The following is a 21,400-nucleotide window of genomic DNA, read 5'->3' on the forward strand; positions in this document are numbered from 1 at the left end:
CACAAAATACAAGACTGTTATGAGCACTCCAGGCTATGTAAAGAAATTCAACTCCACCTATGACAAGATTTTATTTCTAATTGATAAAGTGGAAACATATTTAAATCAGCTTGCTGTTACGTGTGTGTACAGCAAACATGGCTCCCTTGCAGTGGCTGCCTTTATTTACCTCTGGGTTGATACTCTGCCATGTATATAGCAGTAGTTAAGATTGTTCATTTGGGCCCAAGGCAGGAAACTCTATGAATGACTGGCCACGCTTGTCCTTATCATCTTAAAACCTCACTATCCACAGAAACGTAAGACTATGGCACATAAAGTCAACTTTTTAGGTATATATACCCACATATTGTGCATATGCATCTAAATATACATGTGCTTCGAGAAAGGATGGGAAGAACAAAATGTTTAACTTCTAAAATTTCCTAAATTATCTACACTGAAGCAGTGTCACTTACAGAAAAAAGGAGAAATTATACTGAATATCTCCCCTAACAATCTAAAAACCTATTGTGTAACAGCCACATTTCTCACTTGCTTTATGAAAACCCCTACCACAATCATATTTTCTTTAAACCCATGTGTGATTTGGTATTATCTGCTCACATCATTCCAGCTTTCCAATCATTATATAATCATTCTTCTTATATCCCCCTCAAATCATTATTTCTGGACTTCTAGAGACCCTTCGAAGTAACAACAATGATTGATCCCATTTTTATGAGTACCCACAGTGTGTATAATTATTTATCTGATTGTTTGTAGGCTGTTGAATACTACACACAATTCTGACTCCCTAAGCATAAAAGATTTAGCTCTTTTGTGAAAAATATTCAAAGATTACTTTCTTCAAAAGATCACCAAGCCAAACATTTGGCCATATTTTTATTTACTACATATACTATAAACATATACAATACATGCTACAAAAAAAACATTTTTTAAAATTTAACTGTCAAGAAAGTGTATAGTGTTATAATACAATGGCACATGTTTCATATTTTATTTCAAATTGGTTTGCTTATCATCCATTTCAAACCTTTAATAGTGAAATGTTACTTATGGATAATTAAAATTATCTATTTGCATTATTAACAATAAACAATTCCAACAATTAATAAGAATTAACCATGTCAAATATTAGTATCCAAAAAAATGGGTTTTTGCAGAAATTATTATATAAAATATAGCAGCCAATTTCGGTTTATTTTGCTCAGTGACAATGTACATTTGCACTTGAATAGGATTCTTGCATTTGCTTTTGGAAGATACTTATAAGAAGTCCTTTGAGTTCTTAAGGTCCAACAACTGCCAAACCCAGCCAAATCCAACCCAACAACTCATGTAATGGCTTTGGAGAACCGATCACTGAGAAAGTCTTATGATTTGGGTAGAGCTGCATGTTCCACCAAAATTACATATGATGAAAGGAGACATTACAAGCCAATATCAAGGTCAGAGGCAAAAAAAAAAAAAAATACAAACATTCAAATCAATTGTGACAAAGCTTTTCTACAAATATTTTAGATGTCATACTTTCAGGAAAACAAGATTTAACGTGTATTGGGCTTTACAGTATCTATGCTCTAACTGAAAATTTAAGAGTCGTCAGATGGAATTAAATCTAGTATTGCAAACCTGTCCATTCAACATTATTGAGCACCCACTATGTGCATAGCACTGTGCTAACATTTTAAAAGTTGAGTATTAATGTCTTTATCAAGCACTATCTTAGTGTGAGGTAAAAATATATTAAATTAGCGTCAACTCATTAGTTTGCTTGTGGTAATGTATGTAATCCTGTGCCAGCTGGCTTCCCTGTGCCATATAATGAGCTTCTGCACACCTCGCATTCACTCTCACAAATCTGTATGCTGGCTGTGCCAGGCATGGTGCTAGTCACTGGGATATCATGATTTGGCATACGTTCAATGAATGCAAATTAATCTTAACCTAGGCAAAACAACTGAAAAAATACATTACTTTTCTAAAATGAGGCCCAAAGCAAAGAACACGGTGTTTCTATTGGTTGTATCACACCACAGACCAGTAAGTGCCTCTAGGCTGGGAACTAAATTTGAAGAAGTTTCATATGGTAGTCTAAATAGCCTCTATCATTTTTGGTCTCTGAAGTCAATTCTTTGGAGCACCTGACCCTATATAAACCATTCCACACTTAAAAGGGTTTGTAAACTAAACTTGAACACAAAGAAAAAGAGCCCCAAGTGAAGGCAGTTTATAACATAGTATATTTCAAGCACTATTCTGGCCATATGAAACAAATAATACATAAGTAATTCATGATTGGTTCAAACATTTTCCAAAGCACTAAAACCCTATCCCCAAACTCATGTAATTTTAACTTGATTTTTATACAAGTTGTACATAAAGCAAAGGGCAGAATTTGGCCCCCCCAACCATCTGTGGAATATTCTAAGTGATTGGTCCTTCCACTCCAAGTAGAAGCTAAGAATTCCAAAATGTCCCCTGATAGAACAACGGCACTCAGGAGAATGGCCCTGCTGGATCCCATTAGCCAGGAGTCCACTGAACTGTGGTAGCAGTGTGAACCTACTATGACCCCTTGAGGGATGGCAGAGAGCTGGGAGTTTGGCTGTCCACGCAGTGAATCCAATACTGGCTTAAAGCTATGCACTGAATAAAGTGCTCTGCACATCCTGCTTATCATCTGGAATGAAAATAAACACTTAACTTGAGAATTAACCTATCTGCAGGTTTGGGGAAAAGGAATTACAAGGCTTGAAAGAATCCCAAGAAAAAGTATGAAGCACTGACTGGGAAGGAAGACAAATGCCTCTAGTAGTGTTCTCAGAATTCTCAGGATTTGAACTGTCAGAATGAGTCATACAATGGTCATGTTCCATAAATGAAAAAGCAATCCCACTGGGTACTATTCACACGTGCATGATTACTTCATGGGGTGGAAGGGAACAGTCTATTGCCATTTGACAGCATGGTTTCAGAATGAAAATCAAACCATTGAATAAATCAGGGTAAGTGGTGTGCAACACTTCTCTCCCGTCCATCAGTTTTCCACAGGTTGATTTGTGTTGCCTGAGAAAAGGGAGGCAAGATGCCAATCCTTTCAGATACACTCAGGCAATGGTGCTACCACCTAAAATCATCAATTCAAAAGTTAACACACAAGCCCTCCAGTTTCGTACCCTGAATATGGTAAATAAGACCAGGGATGGAGTAGTTCAGTCTAAGAAAGATCACAGGCAACAGAATGCTTATATAAACTAGACTGCTTTGACATCTGTAAGAAAACTGTATAGATGGCAATTGGAAAAAAAAAAGGATTGTTCCCATCTGTCAGCAAAACTGTTTGTTGAGCTATACTCAGCTGAAGTCCTCATCGGGATTCTGTTGATCCAGCAGACGGACATGTGTGAATGGGAAGTGACCTCGTTTGCCATTACACTCCCCTTCCCACTGACCACTCACATTAATCTTCGTAACCTTTACCAGCTCACCGACCTGCAGGAGGAGAATAAGGACAGCACTTTATTTCCAGTTATGAATGCAAGCTGAAAAACTCCATTCTCTGGTTAGCCAGACCCTGCCCATGTGATTGCTCTAGGGCTGATATTACAGAAATGGCTATTTGCTGCCTCCCAAGCCCCAGCCACCAGACCGATTACTTATGGTTAATGCAGGCAAGAGAAAGAGTGATTTTAGCAGTGCAGAGAAAAACGGAGTACAGAAAATAGGAGGGATGCTAGAAAATGACCCCTTTTGGAAAGTTCAAGTGTTTCTGGAGCAGCAACCCTACCTAGGATGATCTACATGCCCTGTCTTTGTAGCCACAACACTCAGCTTCCCGCCTGGTCCTCTCTGGCATATAGCAGTGCAATCCCCCAGCCCACTCTTATACACACATCCTGGCCTGGTGTTGCCTGTAGAGCAAAAGGCAATTGGAGGAAGCATACTTCATTTGGCCCCAGAAAACAGAAGTGTTCCCATTACCTTCCTACCAAGGCAAGGCCTTCCCCACTCGGTACAGGCCAAGACTCCAAATTCCATCAGCTCCCTGAAAGCCTCAACCTTCTTCAGCTAGTTTTACCTGGCAGGCCACTGCCTGCCAGTCCCCCGAACCACCCGCCCTTAGCAGGTACTGGCGGACTTTGCTGCTTCCTCCATGCCACCTGGTACCTGTTCCTTAACAGGAGGAGGACATCGTGTTTCTGCTGTTACAAAAAGTTTTCCTGTTGCAACATCAAATATTTTTGACAATCTAGGATATACCTGTGTCTTACTATGAAACTTAAAAAAGACAAGGTGAAAAAAAAAAAAGACAAGGTGTTTGATGAATGGATTCACCCTGTAGCAAAGTATTTAACAATGGTGAGGTTAAGTTCCCAAAATGTCACTAAAGAACTTTATGACTATCCTTGAATTATTAACATCTGAGTTCTGCACATGCAAGTGGTTTCAAGACATTACTGTTCATTTGGTTTCATTAATAATGATATTTAGCTTCCGTAAAGTACTATAGTGCTTTATATAAAATCATTTTCTAATAATCATATAATCCTATAAAATAGGAATTGTTTTCATTTTACATATGACATTCAGAACAACTAGAAGTTACACCTGAAGTCACAAAGCCAGTGACAGGGCTGAGATTTGAGCCCAGAAGTATTCAGCTCCCAAGCCCATTTATGTTCTTTCCACCATATTAACAACTTTCAAATTATGCTCCCCTAGCCCTGTGGGTTCCTTCCCTAAGAAGGTCTGTAGGCTGACTATCGGCCAAAGTCAACTCAAGTTTAGGCCAGGGCCTTCTCTTAAACGAGCCTGATCTCACTCACAGAGCAAATAGGTTACCTACTGACCTACCTGCAGTTTCCTAAAGAATTATATGAAGAGATTAGAGGCCTAAAGTGGTTGCAGGAATCCTAAGATGCTGAGAAAAGGAAGAGCGAAACCATGGAATATTAGAGAGACAAGGGATAAGATACAAGGGTGAGAAAAGGCAGCAGCTTGATGGGTTGATAATGAAGATGAAGGTTGATGGGGAAAGGTGAGGAGAGAGAAAAATGACACTGCACATCTGTCTTTGCAAACAGATCCAGGTCCTATAGGCTCAAGCACTCAGGGTTCTGATTATTCCCAGCAATCTTCCAATTCAATTCCTGATATCTGAACAGGTCAACTATGACAAGCAAAAATTTTCAGTCTTTGTAGAGGAATATCTGAACATCAAATGAGAATTTCCTTGGTGGTAAAAACAGTCTGGAAGATTTCTTCTTATATCCCCAATTCTCATTTTCAAGACTACCTCACTTGTTCTCATCTTTTAAAAATTCTTACAGTATTACAAGAAGTTAGGCTCTATATAAACTCCATAACATGTGACTATTCCTTAATGAATTTTCCTCCTTTCTGACCTGTCAGCTACCTTTGACTCTCCATCATCCTCTCTCTCACACACACACACGTTACTGGAATTAATGCCCCTGCACTGCTAGCCCCTTGCTATGTTACAGTAAACTTTATTAACTGCAACACTCTTCCCTCTCATTTTTATTATATACTCATGTTATACTCAAGTGCTATTCAGATAGCTGGACTCAGAATAAGTTCCTGACCTTAAGAAAGAAAAAAACAAACACTTAAAGGAGGATGTATGCTTGTGTCAAAAAGTTAAATTGCCATTCATGGGACTTCCTTGGTGGTGGTCCAGCGGTTAAGACTCTGCTTCCGCTGCAGGGGCATGGGTTCGATCCCTGGTTGGGGAACTAAGATTCCACATCTAGGAAAAAAAATAAATAAATAACCTTGCCACACATGTTAGATTCTCCTCCAGATAGGGAGTAAGTGGCCAGTTTCTTTTAAGAAGCTGGTCTGATGCCACCCCAGTTATCTGAATCCATCATTTTACTGATATTAAAAACACAACCAAGGGACATGAGGGAACATTCTGGAATGCTGAAAACATTCTATACTTTCATCTGGGTGGTTGTCACATAGGTATATACACATGTAAATTCACTGATCTACATACTTAGATACTTAGGATTGGTACATTCTACCAAATGATTTCATATCTAAATAAAAAGGTGAAAAGAATGTTATGTTTCTCCAGCTTTTCTTTGTTGCTCAGTTGTGTCTGATTCTTTGCAACCCCATTGACAGCAGCATACCAGGCTTCCCTGTCCTTCACTATCTCCCAGAGCTTTTGTAGGTGTTTCGTAAAAGATGGGTCTTCAGGATACAAACTTAAGTCCACCATTCTACTTGACACCAAAACCCAGGTTTAAACACCTTTCTTTGAAGTTAAGACTATCATTCTAAGAATAAGATTGTTGTTATTCTTAAGCATTCAAAGTGCTGTCTCAAATCATGCCCCAAAGAGCTCTAAGTGACAGGTAGTTAAAATGTGGACCATCCACCCCCTCCAAGTCATCAGTACCACAAAACCACACTAGCGTCTCCCCAAGAGAGCAAAGCCTTCTGCTCTGCCTTCCTGCAGAGTTCTCAGTGAGAATGAGTCAGGGCTCCCGTACAGCAAGATGCTGGGAGGGAGAAGAATGAAGCGCAAGGCCGATCTTTGGACAGTATCAGAGTCATCCTCTAATATACACTCACTTGGTTCTACCCTACAGAGAAAGATTCAGGAAAAGCAACCAACTTCTGGAATCCAGAATTGTTTTTTTTACGGTTGATTAGGTTCTTGGCAGAAAAGTCCAAACATCATGGGGTGAAAGAAAGGTTGTGTCATGACTCTGAAATGATTCTGATTTTTAAATGGGTAAAAGAGGAAAGCTGAAAGCATTTAATAGGCTAATTAACCTGCCCAAAGTGGCCTTGAAGTACAAATACTTCGAGGTAGACCTTAGTAAAATTAAATTCCTATGCATAATACCCTATGGGTTCTTTCTCCTGAAATAGTCAAAGCACATAGCGAGTCCTGCGGTCAAGAACAGACAAGTCCCAAAGGCAAAAACATGACTTATCTTTGAGAAAACATACGGCCCTCGAGCTCCAACTGCTTGGAAGACAGCGTGGCTATGAAGCCTGAGGCAGAGCGCAGAAGGGGATGGGGCAGCTAGGAATATGACACTCCACTAGGTGCAGTTCTTTCTCCAAGTCAGAAATGACACCATAATTTGTGCACCTCTCCCTGTTAGGCAACAACACTCTAAAGGAGAATTCCCTAAGGCAAGACCAGGGAGGGTAAGGGGGATGCACATAGGTTTGAAGCTTGGTGTACTAATTCAAAGACAAAGAAAGCAAAACTGAGTACCTGCCCTAGAAATGCTACAATTTTATTTTTTTTTTAGAAATGCTACAATTTTAAGACACAAAGGAATGTACTTGCAGTAGTAACTGTAGCTCTCACATTACTGATTTCAAAATTCATGTTACAGATGAAAGAAAAAGTCCTCACCTGCACACCAATGAAAACCAAAGAACTTCTAAAGGACCTGAAGCACAAGGCAGTTAACCTTTCTTTTCATGAGGCAGCCTTCACTAACACCTTGTGAAGGAGAGACTGATGATTCTTTTACCACCAAGGTACCATTTCAGTGTTGAGTTAGTTCCTAGTCTCTCAACCCTATACCACACCCTCAGGAGTAAGTCTGCAAGTAAACCATGGTGTCATCTGTAAAGAGGATCTAATGTAGTTACTTTATCTTCCTCACTCCCAGGGAACTTAATGAACACTCACCTTTACCAGTGAGTTCCAGGGATAATTAGAAAAAAAAATGAAGTCCAAATGGCATTAATCTTTGGTGTTCCCTAAATAGGAGACACCAGAAATTGTATGACCACCCCTGCTGGCGCAACCCCAAGGTGACTGCTTTTCTAGTTTCTATCCCTGCTATCTAACAGGAAAGGCATCAATAGTTGCCAATGTTCCTTTGATCCAGGTTTGCTGCATTATTCCTGTGAGCTCAGGGAAGGAAACACATATAACTAACTTTATGTAATAAAGCCAAGGAAACCAAATACAGAGACAGACTACAAGTAGCTTGTTTTCAAATACTTTCAAACACACCAAAAACACATTTCAAGATTTGACTGAAGGAGGGAAAAAGGTAAGAAAACTACAGCAATCTAAGACAGGGGTCAGCAAACTATGTGGCCCGTGAGCCACATCCAGCTTGTTGCCTGTTTTTGTAAACAGTTTTACTGTAACACGGCAAGCTCATTTGCTGTTTTGTCTACGGCTGCTTTCTAGCTACAGTGGCAAAGTGACAGAGGCTGCATGGCCTGGGAAGTCCTTTACAGAAAAAGTCTGCAGATCCCTGATCTAAGGAATAGGAGATATTTAGGGCCCATCTAAAATCTTTAAAATCAGTGAAGACAAGTGAGGCCAGTTCAGTCTTAATGATTCACTTGCCTCAGAGACAGACTGAAACGCACATGGCTCATATTGGTGGATCATTGCAGGCCTTTGAGATTTAACTCGTAGGTATGCTTCCGGATGTAAAGCAAAAGCACCACACGGAAGATAGGTGTTACCCTGATTGTAGTCCAAGTCCAAATAGATTTTTCTGTAGCTCAACAACTGATGATAACTGAAACTAAGTTGCCCATCCTTTTGATGAGAGGTATGTAGAACAGGTAGCTCAACATAAGGAATTTTCTAAGAACTAGTACAGTCAACGACATCTGAGGTTCCCAAACTGAAGAGTCAGAGGCACTGCAGCAAATTCTGAGGGGTCCCACCAAGTATTTTGTATCTTTGAGGGAAACTGCAATACCTGACGTCTATTATGTCATCTGAACTACTAACTCAAGGCAGTTAACAATTTTGACATCAGATTACACTACATCCCTCTCAAAGATGTCATGTCTTTGCAAAGCTGGGCTTTGACAGTTGCTATGATAAAAATCAAGTACCTTATGAAAATATAAGTGTGGAACAAGAAATGAAGGTGGCAATGTTCCATATGATCCCAAGGTTTGAGAAACTTTGCTATTTAATAGGGGGTTAAGTAACTAAAACTTTTTTATTAAAATGAAAATATTATTTTCTTTCAATTATGTTTATTAGTTTTTCAAATGGGTATGAACTTATTATATATACAGCCAAGGCTTGTCATGCAGTTCTTACACCTCCTAAATCTCATTTTTTCTCTCTGGAACAAAGGGGAAATTAAGATCTTCACTCCACTTTTCCATATATTGGTCAAAAGGCCTAAATAACTTAAGGTTTCAGAGCTCTACATGGGGAGATGTAGAGTTAATATAGTCACTGCTGCATATAATCAGGGACCCGTGGAACTTTACATCTTCCCTATCTGTGACCAGAAGAACAGGTTCATACCTAAGTCCACCTCAAAGGCTCCTTGGTTACTCAGAAGTCTTATCTATCAAAGGCAAGAGGCCAGGCTGAATCAGAAAATGGAAGTTACATGAATAGTACATTCCAAGATAATGTGATTGTTCTGGACAGTCTACAGAAGCATGAAATAAACTTTAACACCTGCAATTTACAAGATAAGATTCATCACTATTCCAGCTCCCAAGAAGCCAAGACTCATGAAACCAAAACCAATCAAATCGAAATCTCAGATCAAATCTAAGACCAAAAAATTAAAAGGTGCCTCTGCACTGTTCTAGTGTTACTTCCAGTGTTTCAGTGTTTCTCCTTCAAAATACTCAGCCTATCTACATTTGTTTAAAATCTGTCTTTATTAGAAGCTCCAGGATGGAACAGATGATGTCTTCCTGGTTCAGTTACATTCCCCCAGAGTTACAGTGAGCAGAGGAATACCCCTACTTTGGTTGTTTGCTAGAATTAATCCCTTCTTTCCAACAACCTTCATTCCTACTAGAGAAATCTGATGGGTGGGAAAAGAGGAAGTAGTCATTGTCTTATATTCTATGGAGGACTCTGGTCACAGCAAATGTATCATGCAGGAAACATCTATCTGTAAGGGGAAGACAGGTGGATCCTGAACATATTAAGTAAAGAAACCCTTCCTTCAAAAAAAACAAAAAAAAAACCTTAGAGAGACACTGAAATATAACATAGTTAAAAACAAAGTTGTTTTGATTGAAGTGAGAGAGGTAACTCAGAGCGTTGCATCCTCAGCTACCTTCTGGGAAATACCAGGAGTCTGAACCCTATTATAGCTGGGGTTCTGCCCACTTCTAAATGCAAAGATTTTAACATCAATTTCAAGTTAACTGTAAAACTCCATAAAATGTGCCTAGCTTGTCTACAGGTCTAAATTTATAATGGGCCAACTACAGCAATGAATTTTTTTCTCATCAGAATGCTAAGGTCAGAAAGTCAGAGCTTCCTAATCTTATCTCCTGGCTTCATCTCAACAGGGACTAGGCATCAGCTCCTTTGAAGAAGAAGAGATGGGAAAGGAAAACTGCCTTCTTGCATAGACAGTACAAATGAGGACATGCTGTCAGTTAAACCACACAAAACTGACAGGGAGGGGAGCATCACTATTACAAAACAAAAAGTACCACAGATGGAATCTGGGTATGGCCGAAAAGGCACCACTGTAGATCTGGATTCCTCATATCTCCAACTAGTTTAATCAACCCATTCAGTCCATCTCTACTTTTTTTCAATAAATGAATAAGGTCTTTTCTAGCTTTAGATTTCTGTGATGCTAAACTAACATGATGTTTTCTTAAGTACATAAGGTGTTTTTTTTTTCATAAGCTGTTTTTAAAGCTATTATTTGGGGTATTTGTTCTAACGTGAAAGAGGTTATCTTCATCAGTTAACACATGTGGCTCAAAACTAATACCCAGCCAAAGAAGGAAACTTACTGGCCTCACAACCACTCTTCCACTTTAGTCTTTACTTCACAAGGTTTGGGTTTCACAGTAGGAGAGCAGCTCAACCATTCTGGAGCTCTAAAGACTCTAATTAAGGCAAGCATTGTTGGGGCAAACAATTCTGAGAATTCCCTGATGGTCCAGTGGTTAGGACTCGGCATTTTCACTGCCGTGGGCCCAGGTTCAATCCCTGGTTAGGGAACTAAGATCCTGAGAACTGCTCAGTGAGACCAAAAATAAAACGAAACAAACCAATTCTCTTTGAGAAAGGAATTGCAAATGGAAGCAAAATTAATATGGTGACTACTCTCTCCTGGGTGTTAGCTAGCTATTTCCACAGTAAATGGATGCTATACCCGCGCTCCCGCCCAGCGCTAACTCACAGGGTCTGCAATAGATGTCGAGTCACAGCTGCCATGCGCCCAGCGCCATCTTGGCTGCTGCCATCGACGAACTTAAGTGAAAACACGAGGCTAGAAACTTGTTTTCCTTATCCTCCAAATTCTAAGTGAGAAAAAGCAGTGTGACCTAGACAACATATAATCCCTTTCTCATCAAAACCAGGGCACAATACTTTTCGGTCACAACTTGATCTCAAAATATACACATTTTAAAAGCACACATTTTTTCCAGTCAAACCTGTAGACCTAACCCTCCTTCACATCACTCTTCAGAATGCAAAAGAAAAACTTTAAATCCAGTAATACCAGACTTTCATATAAATTTCAGCTCACTGTACAGCCTAATACTTAGGCAACTCCCACTCCTCAGTGTATAAGCCTGATCCAAAGGATTTTAGAGATTTCCACTTAGAAAAATATATTAATACTTTAGCCCCTTCTCTGCTAACCTGCACCTCCACCTGAGTTAACTTCAGCCTATGCTCATGAAATTTAGCTACTTGCTTAATTAAAGCTGTCATATCTGAAAGGCTCTGAAAGACAGGAAAGCATGCCACTTCTACACTAGCTTTTATGCTGAACCACTAGCTCTGCGTAACTCAGAAAGGGAGGGAGGGAGAGAGGAAGAGAAGAGGTAAGAGACAAAGCTGTGAGTGCTAAAGACAAGAATACAGTGCAACGGTTCGCCAGAGGAGATGGGCTACCAAGAATAACTATTCACCAGCAAAAGGTAAAAATTTACTCCTCAGGAGGAACTGGTTTCTTGAGTATAAAATGCATCAAACAACAAAGACCAAGTAAACCTCCTGCTTCTTGGAATCAATACTTTTGGGTATCTATCTCATTACACCTATACAATTAATCAATGGTAAGAAACCCCAAGCCCCCTAAAGTAAAAACACATTTCTGTAAGAAAATTCATTCAAGTATTTTGATAGAGACCACTTATACTCAAATTTGTGGAGCCCACTTATTTTAGATAATGATAAACAGAAAGAAACAGATTAGAATGTAGATGAAAAAAAATATTTTAGGTTAATTCCTATGAATTCAGGTGGTGTTATTAAAGAAGTCAAAGTATGGTTTAGTAAATCAATCAGAACATTCAGTTATACAGTTTTAAGCTTACTCATTCCAAAATAGGTTTTCTACAAAAAAGAGAAAACCTAACATTAAGTGCCAAAATCAGTACTTAATGGTAAAAGTACCATTCAACATCTATAACAATGTTACAATGCTGCTGCTTGTATTCAGCATTCCTACAAAGCTCTAAGAGGTCTGAAAGGGAGACCCTGTAGCAGATCTCTTCTTTCTACATTTTGCACATTATGTACCTCCAAAGCCAAGGCTGTCTTGTCGTAGGCATTAGGGACTCGCTTCTGGATTACCCTGGCATAAATGGGCCCATTCTGGAGGTTAGGGAGCGGAGTGTTGACGCTGGGTTGGGCATAGGGCCCAGGCTCCGGCCCACCCAGTGGCTGTGGGTGGGAACCCTCCTGGTTACCTCCAATCAGAGCCGATACTGAGGCGGAGGCAGGTCTATACTTCTCCACGTAAGGGACTGGAATCATCCCTCTCTTGCCTTCGCTGTCCTCCGCATTCCACCACTGCTCTTCAGGCTTATCCCGGATTCTCAGGATGTCTCCTTTCTTAAAGGGAAGATCTTCTTCATCATTCCCATTAAAGTCAAAGAGGGCTCGTACATACTCTGCCTCTTCCTGCCTGAGAATCACTCCACTACCCTGCCTGGATCTGGAAACTGGTTCTATCAACGTTGTAGTGTCCAAATAGTGTATTTTGTAGAATTCCAGTAAAGCAGGCAATGAATCAAATTCTTGATCTCCTATTCGGAGTCTGGAGGGACTCACCCCTGGAAAAAAAACAGAGCAGGGTATTATTGAAAGATATACTGGAGACGAAACGCAGATTTTAAGCATCTCCCCGCACATATTTAGTCAATATTTACCCAGAAAGAAAGAGAAGGAAAAAAAAATAATCTAAATAACCCCTTCTCCTAACAGTAAACTAAAATCATAGTTTGTAGCTCAAATGTTCCCTGGGAAGAAAGTGAGCTATCACCACCTGCAGCAGAGAAGACAGAGGCTGTGATAGAGCAACCATGCCTGTCAGGACAAGCTCACATATTGGACCAAAGACAGAGCACCATGGAGACTTCTTGGTCATTCTCCCAAAACATTCTGTGGCTACTCCATTTACAGAGTACAAGGGTTCAAGGTCGTGTTAGTCCTCTTCTTTTCAACCTCAGGAAATGCAGCAAGCTGTTTTCATTGGTGCCGGCAGCTATCCCAACAAGAGGTGGGATATTTTATTCTCCATTTTTCACTACTACAAACAATGCTCTTACGAGTGCTTTCATTAATGAACACTTTTTTATTACCTCCTTAGGATAAACTCCTTAAAATGCAATTGCTGGGTCAAAGGTTTGGAACACTAAGGTTTATGTTGCCTGTCATCCAAAAAGTTTTATGATTTTACACTCGAACCAGTGGATTATGAGTTTCCATCTCCCCCATATCCTTGCCAAAACAGCAAGGATGTCTCTTCTTAAATATCATCTTTGACTGATGTTTTTCACGTTTATTGAATATTTGTACTTCTTTTGTGAAAATTAGTTTTTCGAGTTCTTTGTTAAAGAGAGGGCCTGAACTACCCTCACCACTCCTATTAAAACCAGTCAATCAAAACAAAAACCTAGACAATCCATCTAAAAACCCTTTGCTGTTAATGCTATGAAACAGGAACACTGCGGTAGCCCAGCTGTCTAAATTGCTTCGCCACTCTAAAAAAATGAGACCAAATTATTTTGTTCCAAGTTAGAAAACACTCTGTCCAGACAGACCAGAAAAACTACATTTAAAATTCTCTACTGGGGAGAGGAGAAGTGATAAACTTTGGAGGATAACCAAAAATCCCCAATACAGAATGTATATTGATGAGTGACTTCTCTTTCCACCCAGATGAAAGAAAGGCCGAGACACATTTAGTGGACAGATGCACATTTCTTACATTGCAAAGTCCATCTGTGGAATTCATGGCTATAAACTAAAACAAGTTAATAGCCCACAGTCAGTAATGTTGGCTGTCTCTCTGACTCAAGATGTTGAAATACATGCTTATACCCAGGATTGTCCATCTAAGGCAAATACTCCTCAGACACCAGCAGAATGCACCCCCAATAGTTCCAAGTGCAGAACTGGTGACTGGAGAGATGATTTTGGTTATGACCACACCAGAGCACAGTGGTGCTATATTCTGGAGTTTCTCTTCTCTAAAGCTGATGGGTAGTTATTCCTATTTCAGCCTGGTAAATAAGGAAGACACATGGCTACCTAATCTATCACCTCTAGGCTACAGTGATCCTTCAGGCCTGTGGAACTATGTGAAAGACAGAGTCAGTGTGAGCTCCAAGAAGACCTACTTTGTACTGCCTGGTCAAGAAAGCCTAAAAGGCAGAGTGGTACGGAGAACCTTCGACACCTGCAGAGAACCTGGCTTAGAAAATGGTCCTGGTGACACCTGGGAAGAAAAGTTCCTTTCCTAGAATTTACCCAATGATACGCCAAGGTACAACTGCCAATATGGCTTTCACTAGTCACCCTTTAGTGTTAGGTATTATTCTTTTTTTTTTTTTTTTTTTAGGTATTATTCTTAATGAACATAACTCTCAAGTAAGGAAAAGTTACATGAAAATCTGTCTCCAGGTTTGAGAAACTCACAGCATAGGTGGGCATACAAAGGCAAACACAGTGTGGCTGGTGAGCAAGAAGCATGTTTCAGGAAGACATTCTTTTTCTCCCCTGGCATTCACTTCCAATTGGGGATGTACTCTTACAAAAATCAGTGGCAACACACTATGTTCTAAGATAGAACAAAATTACGAAAAAAGAATAGCTCTTTCCATTCCTGAATGACTCTTTCCTTCTTTCGTTTTGCCACATTGGGAAGCTTGCAAGATCTCAGTTCTCTGACAAGGAAGTGAACCAAGATCCCAGCAGCGAAAGCCTGGAGTCTTAACCACTGCACCACCAGAGAACTCCCTCTTTTCCTATTCTAATGACGTTATAATTATCCCATAGAGGAATACCTATTTTTGTGTACTGCTGCAGCAGTTACATGTTTTATATATATATGGGGCAATCAAGCTTCAGGAGAGGAGAGGGAATAAAACATACATACTTAAGTTCCAGATAAGCCCAAACCTCACCACAGCTATGTGCTCCAGCTCCTTTTCCCTAGTTCATCTCTTTCCAACCACAAACAGCTAAAGGCAGGAAATAGAAGGGCGGGAAAGGAAGGAGACACAGTCAGTCAGTCTAGAGAACAGAACCAACGGCAGAGTTCTCATAGTTGGGACTTGGAAAACCTCACTGACTTGTTCTCCATCAAACCTGTGCTGGTTTCTAAATGTGCAGTTATGAACATAGTCAGAAATCAAAGTCAATGCAGTCAGAGCTATCTTTTAACCAAAAGAGTTGTACATGCTCAACTCATCACTTCCAAGCATGTCAGCCCTCAGGTTACAACAGTTTTTACAATACCATTCCCTGAGGGTTTTATGAAGAACACTCAAGAGCTCTGTGGGCTAAACAGGCCAAGTCACTTCTGGCACGGGCATCCCCACAGAGGCTCCATTATCAGTCTCTCAATCTCTCCTTTCCTCTTTCCTAAATTCCCATTCCCTCTCTTCTTTCTCCACTGCCTATGGTATTTATAGAGGTTCCTTGAATGCTCTTACCATCTATCCACTCCAAAGGACTAAAAAGGCCACTGACTTCCCTTTAAGAAAGTATCCTGAAGAAGGATATCAGCATGTGACTTTGCAGATTCAGACTTACAAAGTTTGAAGAATTCAGGCTCTAGTATTTCTAGCTATTTGAATTGTTATTTAACTTTTCACAGGGATCTATATAATAATTATTTCTAATAATAATAAAAGTTCCTAAAAGTAGCTGGTATATTATAGATGCCCAATAAAAGGCAAATCAGCTTAATATACGCCACCCCCAAACCTCTCAACACCTCTGTAAATTTTCAATTCATCCCTAAACCCAGAGTCTGCTACACTGTTTCCCAAAGAAGATTCCACAGAATCTCAAGATGCTTCTCAAAAAGTTCTGTGGCCAGAATGGTTTGAAAAACCCACTATTCAATCCCTGCCTGTCTAGAGTCATAATTTCACATGAACATAGGAAAGGCTTAGAGAAGTCCGGCGATAAGTAAACGTACTTCCTTTTACTACGGATTTTTTTTTTTTGGGGGGGCGGGGTCTAAAATCTTTAAGTAACTCACTAAAGAACTCCTCATAGAATCACTGAATATCTTTAACTCTGATATTAAAGAGTAAATCATGAGGACCAGGTCTGAGAACTACAAGGATGAGCCAAACAAATGAAATAGATGCTGGATGTTCAAAAAAGCAGCAGTGGATAAGAGGCGGTCCCCTAGGATCTCCAGAAGTGACCTGGCCCAGCACCACCTTGAACAGGCAGCACAATCATCACCCTAGCATCTGTCCCCCACCCCCAAAATGACACAAGTTTTACGTTCCCCTCACCCACTAGAGCCAACAGGTAGGAGGTTCTGGGTTGAGCGGGTAATGGAAGCCATCATCTTATTTCCACACACTGGACCCAAGGCTCCTTCGTACTTCTTGATGCACCCCCACCCAGCACTTACTCCTTCAGACATGCTGTGAGCCTCTCAAAGCTGAGAATTGTTTTCCATCTTGCTTCAATTTTTCCCTCTCCACCACATCTGTTAATATACCTAATGTTAGTTCCATTCCTAAGCATTTAGTATACTAAAACTCATTTAACCCTTGAAATAACCCTGTCAGTACTATTTCCCCTCTTTCACTGATGAGGAAACTGAGGCAAAGAGAAGTTAAAGAACTTGCCTAAAGTTATATAAGCAGTAAGCAGAAGGTAAGGAAGGTTCAAATCCAGACTTCAGAACACAAGCTTTTAACTATTCTCCCAACTCATATTTACTGTTTTATTGACTGTTTATTGGACAAGGTCCAGTAAAACCTCATGTTCAAGAGGTAAAAACTAGTGGATCAATCAGTGATTTGCAGAGTCTTCCCAAGAGGTACACCTGACGGAGTATGACCAGTAGGCTTGACCCAGCCCTGCCCTACGGCCCTGAGGCACAGTCAGGGGACATCCAGGCAACGGCAGCACTGGCAGCCTGTGGGAGCTAAACACAAGTTAAAAACAAGCTGACTGGAAAAGGTTGAGAATATCTGGTCTATTTTGTTCATACACGTCTAAAATGTATATGTAAGCCATTCCGTACAAATTCATCTTATGCATTATGTCCACAAAATACATTATATAATCCTAAACAAAAAGCTCATTTCCCATATTTAATCTACCAAATAAGGTTATTAAAAACCTCTTCATCACTGACTTTAGATAGCAAATGCATACTGCCTGAGCGCTAAAGCCAGTTTCTTTTCATCCTTTCCTTTGGTCTTTATTTAGGCCATGCCACACTGCATGCAGGATCTTAGTTCCCCAATCAGGGATCAAATCCACGCCCCCTACAGTGGAAGCGTGGAGTCTTAACCACTGGACAGCCAGGGAAGTCCCTCCTTTCAGTCTATAAACAGAACCTGGGGCACAGAACAGAGACAAAAGTGTTGAGGCTTCAAAGTGCACTGCTGGGATCTCAAAAGTAAACTGGCTTTGACAGAAAGGAGTGCAATGTAACAGTGTCAGCTCTCAGGTCACAATTCCCAGGTTCAATTCTGGCTCAGTCACTTACAAGCTGTGTGACTTTGGGGCACTTTACTGTATCTCTCTCAGTTTCCTCATCTATAAAATGGAAATAGTTTAATAAGTGGAGATCATAGTACTTTGCTCACTGGATTGTTATAGACAATAAATGAGACAAGGCATATAATGTACTCAGCAAAGTGCCTGGCACAGAATAACCAGTCAATAAATGTCAGCTATTAACATTGTATATGCCTTTCTAAAATTCAAGAAATTCTTCTGTGGTTTCAAAAGAAAAGAGCTTGATGGAGGGAGGGGGAGAACAAAGATTAAGTAATCTTTATAAAGACAGCAACTGAATCAATTGTCCTATGCAGAAAATAGGGTACATGGCAGAAACAAAAACAACCACAATGCCCATGAACTTTCCACACCCCAGCCACAAACTCTGGCAATCCTCAACTTCTCTCTTGGGCCAAAGATCTGAATTCATATCTGTTATGAAAAGGTGGAGCTCAATATTAAGGTAACAACTGAGATTAGTTATTAACACCAAGATGTGGGGAAAGCTCAAACAAAGCTGTGTGTTAGTTGCTCGGTCATGTCCAACTGTTTGTGACCCATGGATTGTAGCCTGCCAGGCTCCTCAGTCCATGGGATTCTCCAGGCAAGAATACAGGACTGGGCTGCCATTTCCTTCTCCCGGGGATCTTCCCCACCCAGGGATTGAACCTGGGTTCTCCTGCATTACAGGCAGATTCTTTACCATCTGAGCCACCAGCGAAGCCCCTGCTGCTATTTCCAAATTTTGCAACCAACAAAACACACAAAAGGTTGAGAACTTGAGTTTCAGTGACTGTTTGCCATCATGTCACTGCACAGTAATGCAAAACCCCAGACATCATGAAGGTGGTAAAAAGTAGAACATATTTGGTTTAGAGTAAACACAGAAATATTCCCACCTCATGTTATAATGCTATTAAACCAAGCAGACTGAGAAAGACCTAGAATAATTTGTAAGCTTTATGATCCCTACGTTTTTCTTTTTAATTGGTATGTGTTAACAAGAGACTATCCCAATTCATTTCTGGTCAGAGAGAATAAACCTAAATTAGGACTCTCCTAAAAGAGCAAGTCTGCTACAATATTGTAAAGTAATTAGCCTCCAACTAATAAAAATAAATGGAAAAAAAAAAAAAGAGCAAGTCTGCAAAGGCTGGTTCAGGAGTCTCCTAATTCAGGTGAGAATGGCCTGAATCTAGTCTCACGTGATCAGGATGAAACTGCTTCCACCTGCAACAGCGAGGCAGCACTAAGACTCTCCGTATTGTTACACAGAGAGCAGTAACCTCAGAATTACTCTGTATACCACAAATCTCAAGTATCAAGTGCACAAATCCCCTTAACAACTCCAGTGGCCTGGGTGAATGTCAAGTCTCAACCTTTAGCAAGGAAGATCCAATGTAGATCATTTAAAGTCTCAAGAGAATCACTTCAGTGGGATCTGTTTCCAACATCTAGGAAGACTCAGGCCACAGCCCTCAACTTACTGAACAAGGAGAGGCCCTGGAGGACAAGACTGATAATGTTCGAGTCCAGGGAAAAATGAAGTTCCATTCACTTTCAGGGAAGGGACTGTTTCCACTGGCTTATTTCTGAATTACTTCCTGAAATAAAAAAAAAAAATCTTTCCTCCACTGATTGCTTTGAAAACTATAACCCCCTCATTGTGGAGAACAGTCTCTGGACGCTAAGATCTCTTGGACACAGTCAGCCGGGCATCAGCTTACTCAGGGCTGGTCACAGAGGCTTTTCTTCTATAACCAAGGCACTTAGCTCACCACCTTCATCCTCCGCGGGGGAAGAGGAAGGTAAAAGTATTTTGGAAAAATGCCCAAGAAAGAAAAAAGCTGACCGGTTTCCTGAGGGTGTCTCCATCCCTCTCGGCCAGTATGTGGTGACTTCCTACCAAAGGCCACCAGGGGAGTATAGCCAAACCCGGCTCTCCAACACTGCAGGAAATGTTTCAAGCCTAAAAAGCCACTTGTAGGATTATCGGATTCATTCCCGGCACCGCTGCCAAGTGATGCCCCCGCAGTGCCAACATCCTTCTCAGCTCTTTGTCCCCACGTTGCCCGGCTCTGCTAGGGCCCTAGCCCCACCCTGGGACCGAGGCAGTTCCCCTTCCCCTGGGCTGTCCTCCCAAGTCACACCCAGAGGCCTGGGTCAGCGGCTCCTCCTCCCCCACACACTAGCGCTGGTCCGTGGGAGCGAGCCCCGGCAGAGGCTGCGCCCCGGCCACGCTCACCCCAGCCTTCTGCCCACGTCCCTCGTGGGGGTCAGCTCTCGAGGAGCAGCCAGCCAGGCTGGGGAGTTCCGCGGCCCTCACCCCCGCCCGGGGCCTCCCGTCCCGTCCGTCCCTCACCGGGCGGAGGCTGGGCGGGCGACGGTGGCACCGGCGGGCGCGGGCCGCTGCTGTTGATGATGTAGTGGGAGACGCGCGAGTTCTCGGAGACGCTGAGCACATAGTCCCCGGGGCTAGTGCTCGAGTCCCGCACCAGGAACACCCCGTGCCGCTGGCCCTGCAACAGCGCCACCGCCTCCTGCCGACTCAGCCGCCCCCAGTACCAGCTACTCCGCTCCTCCGAGTCGAAGTTGCCCGCCATGGCCGCCTCCGCGCCTACACGCTGGGCCGCCGCCGCCGCCGCCGCGCGTGCCCCTCCAGCCCCGGCCCCAGCCGCCCAGCGGACCGGCTCGGGTCTCAGCCTCACAGCAGCGCCCGAAATGGCGGCGGCGGCCGCGGGCCTTCCCCACCGGAAATGACGTGCTCCTGGCCCCCGGGAGGATGCCGGGAAGGGGACCGCCACCCGCCATTGAGAGAAGGGCAAGTGACAGATCGTGCGCGCACTGCGCATGCGGCCTCTTGGGCGTCGCCGCCTGGCTGGGACTGGGACTGCAGAGGGTGAAGGGGAATCCAGAACCGAGGGGCGGGGCTTCAGCTACCAGTCGGCTGTTGGCGACGCGGTTCTTTGCTCCTCCAGGTTTCAAGTTACTGGAAGGCCCAGGCTTCTAGGCAGCGACTAGGGTACAGAATTAGAGCAGAAAAGGTGATGTGGCCCCAGGGCTTGTGTTTCCTGAGACTGTCTTTTTCTGATGGTTCCTCCAGCTTCTCCCCATGCCTGCTGAAGTTCTTGTTTTCATTGATTCATTCAGCAAACAGTTGACACATTTGCCCTGTGGGTGCAAAGGTCATCAAGGGTGAGCCCTTCCCTCACCGAATTCTCAGACCAGTGGGAGAAACCAGGAAACACTCTACGAGGATGGCATGCCAAGTGATACGATGGGGAAGGGGCAAGGGGCTCTAGGAATACATAGCAGAGCCCCCTAATCTTTTCTTTAGAGAAATCCAGGAGGGCTTCCCAGCGGAGGTGACTTGCACTGAATATTGAATGGCAGTCAGGGAAGAGCATTCAA

At 42.0% G+C, this 21,400-nt stretch overlaps 1 protein-coding gene and 1 non-coding gene across 3 annotated transcripts; one reads left to right on the forward strand and one right to left on the reverse strand.

Annotated features, from left to right (window-relative positions):
- Positions 1–872: 872 nt before the first annotated feature.
- On the reverse strand, positions 873–20,755 carry CRK (CRK proto-oncogene, adaptor protein). Of its 2 annotated transcripts, none has more exons than XM_043903329.1 (3): positions 20,352–20,755; positions 12,691–13,056; positions 873–3,501 (listed from the first exon to the last, which is right to left on the reverse strand). In XM_043903329.1, exons 1-3 carry the CDS (start codon positions 20,590–20,592, stop codon positions 3,494–3,496), a joined length of 615 nt encoding a protein of 204 aa, XP_043759264.1. In that variant the 5' UTR covers positions 20,593–20,755; the 3' UTR covers positions 873–3,493. The 2 variants fall into 2 exon arrangements, with proteins under 2 accessions (XP_043759264.1, XP_043759263.1); XM_043903328.1 differs by having other exon boundaries at positions 12,521–13,056.
- TRNAE-UUC lies at positions 10,915–10,987 on the forward strand. The gene has a single exon. It is a non-coding gene; the product is annotated as a tRNA-Glu (tRNA).
- Positions 20,756–21,400: the final 645 nt, after the last annotated feature.

This window comes from Cervus elaphus, chromosome 5 (assembly GCF_910594005.1).
Source record: "Cervus elaphus chromosome 5, mCerEla1.1, whole genome shotgun sequence".
Taxonomy (NCBI): Eukaryota; Metazoa; Chordata; class Mammalia; order Artiodactyla; family Cervidae; genus Cervus; species Cervus elaphus.